The sequence below is a fragment of the Arachis duranensis genome, chromosome 9, assembly GCF_000817695.3.
Source record: "Arachis duranensis cultivar V14167 chromosome 9, aradu.V14167.gnm2.J7QH, whole genome shotgun sequence".
In the NCBI taxonomy this organism is placed as follows: Eukaryota; Viridiplantae; Streptophyta; class Magnoliopsida; order Fabales; family Fabaceae; genus Arachis; species Arachis duranensis.
Window position 1 is genome coordinate 103292853 of NC_029780.3, and position 4365 is coordinate 103297217.

The 4365-nt window shown below is 22.5% G+C and overlaps 1 protein-coding gene across 1 annotated transcript in view; it reads right to left on the minus strand.

The window, feature by feature from the left end:
* Window positions 1-3647: 3647 nt before the first annotated feature.
* The window catches only part of LOC127741476 (probable glutathione S-transferase), a 1996-nt gene continuing 1278 nt past the window's right edge, over window positions 3648-4365 (minus strand). Inside the window, exon 2 of the mRNA XM_052253983.1 lies at window positions 3648-4031. Within this exon, the coding sequence (XP_052109943.1) occupies window positions 3723-4031 (309 nt within the window). The 3' untranslated portion in view covers window positions 3648-3722. The remainder of the gene's footprint in view (window positions 4032-4365) is intronic.

Genomic DNA, 4365 nt, shown 5'->3' on the forward strand with positions numbered 1-4365 from the left:
TGGTATGTACCAGATGCTTCCTTACTATATATGCTAATAATTATATATAACACCAAAGCATTGTCACTAGCTACATAAGTACTTTTATACTATTCAATGGACACAATTATTATAATACTTTATTATTATAATAATTATACAAAAACTAATAAATTAAATTTATATATAATTCAAAGATTTTGCTAATTTATATTCTAAAAGCTTATTTTAAAAGTACCATAAAAAATATTTAACAGATGTAAAATATTAATTTTATTACTTAATAATAATGTATTTTTTATTTTATTAAAATTTTTATGTATTCATTTTATTATTATCAATTTAAACAGTTCGACCAATAATTTAACGATTGAATTACTAATTCAGTGATTCAATAATTTAATTGGATTAATTATCAATTTAGTTCTGATAATTATGTATTTAACTATTATTTGTTATGCTAATATGTTATTATACGTTACTTGAATGCTTAGTTTTTTTATTAATTAATTATTTAATTATAATTTTATATTATTGATACTATTATATTAGTATTATTGTTCTGAATTTTTAAATATCGTATTTTAAATTGAATATAATTTTTAGATTTTATAAAATTTATAGATTGTAATTTATATTTTTTGTTAAAAATATTTTTAATTAGAGGTCTCACTATTTGAATTATGCGCAGCTTGAAAATTATTGATCTATTTTTTAAAAAAAAAATATCAAAGGAGTGGAGATGCTTTTATTATTAATAATTATTATTTTAATATTTGAAGAGCCATCAAATTTTATTATTTTAAGTTTTTCATTGAATAACACAAAGCATCTAGACTTCTTCCAAATCCACTAGATGAGATGTTATTCATTTGAAAAAAAGAAACCCATGGAATATAACCGATAATTTGAAAATTATTCTAAATTAAAGATATGAAATTCAACGGATTTATATCAAAATTGGGCTAAATCAACTAAACTTTAACAACTAATTATTTTCTGGTGACAAAAATTATCATTGCCTTCACGCTTTATGATTTAAATTATATTTATCTTGGTTATAATATTATATAGAAAGATAATGCCATATATTATTTTTTATATATATTTTTTTGCTAATGAACTTCAAATAACACGGGTTCAAATTTTTTTGCAAGCTTTGCTTTTAAAATATTTTTCACAAACATATTATGTACATTATTTTATTCATATGTTACAATTAATACTAACTAGTTTAAGAGGGGTACTTTAATTTCATAAATTTTTTATGAAATTAAACTTTATTATCACTATTTTTAATACTTCTTCTAAAAGACATTGTTAACTAAAAGAAGCTCAAATAATTGAAAACAAGAACTTAATTGTTTGTAATGAATTGAAAACAAGTAGATATGCAAATTAAGTAAGTACTTTATAAAGAATTGGAGATATTTGATGGAGTTCTTATTTTAATTCTATTTGATTTTTAATTTGGCAAAAATATTTATTTTAACAATATTGTTCTCAATAATATTATTAAAGAAGAAGCAACATATGCACAAAGAGATGAAGCATATGATGTTAATAAAATATTATTATCAATTGGATTTGTTTTTACTTTGTACTTGATGAAGAAAATTATGGAAAATATTAATATTTTTTGCCAAACACTACAATAATAATTTTAAGATATTCTTAATGAAATGCATATTATTTTTATGTCAAAATTACTTCTTCAACAGTTAAAAGATGGTAGATGATGTAACTGGCTAGCAAATATTGAAGTTTTTTATGAATAATATAAAATTGAAGTCTCTAATATGAGTGTACAATATATCTTTAAAATTATGCAATCTCATTAACCAAATGTGATCATTGAGCATTATTATTGAATAGATGTATTTTTGACAATAATTAACTCTCAGATACAAGAATTAAATAGTAAATATACTGAACAAATAATAAAATTTTTGTGCTTTAGATCCTAAGGATAATAATTTTAAATAATCTAACATTGAAGAAATTAGTAAATTAGTAAAAAAATTTTGTCTTGATTTTTTTCTAAGAAATTAAATATTTTAAAGTCTCAATTATAACATTATCAACATGATATATCAAATTATTTAAAAGACATTAATACATTTTTTGAATTATATAACAAGTTACAAGGAACAGAAAAATAAAAAATTTATCACATAATTAATAGATTAATACGTATTATTTGACCCTTTCAGTATTTATAATAATAGAAATTTTTTTCAGCGATGTAAAATTGTTAAAATAACACTCTGAAATAAGATGATGGGTAAATTTTTTTTGCAGATAATTGAATCATTTATGTAAAAAAATTAACAGCTACTTTTGACATATACAATAATAGATAATTTAAAAAAAAAATCATCAAATAACTTTTTCATGATAATAAATTATAAGTAGTAAGTTGTAACTTTTACATATTGTAGCCTTACATTATTTATGATATGCATTCTTATTTATTTATAGAGATTATCTTGTTGAAAAAAATGTATAATATATGAGTATTGTATATACATATATCAACAACAACAAAGTTAGTAGTTGTCTTTTATTAATTAAATATTAAATACATATATGTATATCTTTATATAGATATTTGATTAAAATTATATATTTAGATTTTATTTAAAATTTATTCTTAGAAATAGCAATATAAAATATTTTAGTAAATTATCAAACATAGCTTTCCTAAAAAACTAGTCTAGCTCCGTCCCTCATTGTATGAGACATTATTGTATTATATTATAATTAATAAAAATATTATTTATACATTAAAATTAGTTGTTAAATTTTATCATAATATATTTGTATATAAATATATAGTTTAATATATTTTTAATGGTATTTTATTTTTTAATGTGTATTTTATATCAATAACTAATTTTGATAGTTGATTTTAGTATATATCTATTATAGTTGTATAATTAATTTAGGAAAAGTATAGATAGACAATGAAAATACTAAACAATGTGAACAATGGATATTTCAGATGTTCAATTTACTAGGTGTGTGGATGATTATCCTAATATTAAGATTTAGGTGGATAATTTAAGAATGTAGTGTATTTTTACTTTATTAGACCAATTTTAAAACCAATTATTCACATTGTTCACAAAAATCATTGTCTACCTAGCAAAGTCCATTCATTTATACTTTATCCATTGTTTCTCAAGTAGTAAATGTTAATGTCGTAACTTGTAAGTTTGAGGAGTGCATGAAGTTAATCCCATTTTTAAAAAATAAGGAATAATAGTAAAATTTTTTTATTAATTTTATACTTTAAAATTTTGAATTAGATTTTATTTTATATTCTCTCATTTAATTCTTCTCCAAAATCGTTTTGAGATCAAGAGCTCTCCATATTGTTGGAGGTTTTGCCCAACAGTAAAAAATATAAAACTACTAATTCACAGTAGAACTAAACCAAATTCTACTAATTGGCTCTTTAAATCTATCCACACACAAGTTACATAATATATGTCCTAATCTATTTCTAGAGGTTTGACAAATTTTGTTTTTGGTGACTATAGAGGTTTGACAATGACTTAAAAGGAAACCGAATTCATTATTTCAAGAAATACAGTAAACTCAAAACTTTTATTATACCTTACAAGCACAATAAGTCAAACCCAACAGAAGGGTGGTATATAAAGAAACAAACACAGAGATGCTGATTTCTTAGGAAGATGCCAACCTCCTCTCCAAGACAGCCTTCATAGTAGCCATCCCTAGTCCCTATCAGGGAAGCTTTCTTTGATAACTGGCGCATTCTTGAAATTATCAAACCATAAATGTAAGAGAGGGAACCTTTCAGCTACTAGGACCTTCACTTGTTTAATATCTTCTATAGTGACAAAAAATGCGAAAAGTGATCCAATAGCTATGTCCGCAATGTTAATTTTGTCACCACCGAAGAATTTTCTCTTATCGGCAAACCAATGATCTTCAAGGACTTTGAAGTTTTCCCAGGCCTTCTGTACGGCCTTTTCTTTCTCTTCCGCACTAGTACTTTGAAGGAGTGCTGGCAGTGCAGGAACCTAGTATAAACGTTAATCCATTAATTATATATTGACAACATTAATCATCATCATTATTATTATTATTATTATCATTATTATTATTATTATTATTTGTGCATAGAAAATTATGATATGGTAGAAAGTTAATTAGCATAAGAAATGACTAGAGCTAGAATCTTGTTAGGCATCAAGTGCCAAAAAGGCGAAAAGTTCTTGCTAACATTGTTGGTTCAAAGATTGTATTTGGATTTTATTCTAATATAAAATTAATCAGACAGAAATATAAAACTAGAGATATATTTTTTCCTTGTTTTACAAAAGGACAAAAAATATAAATTTTTTAATAATATTA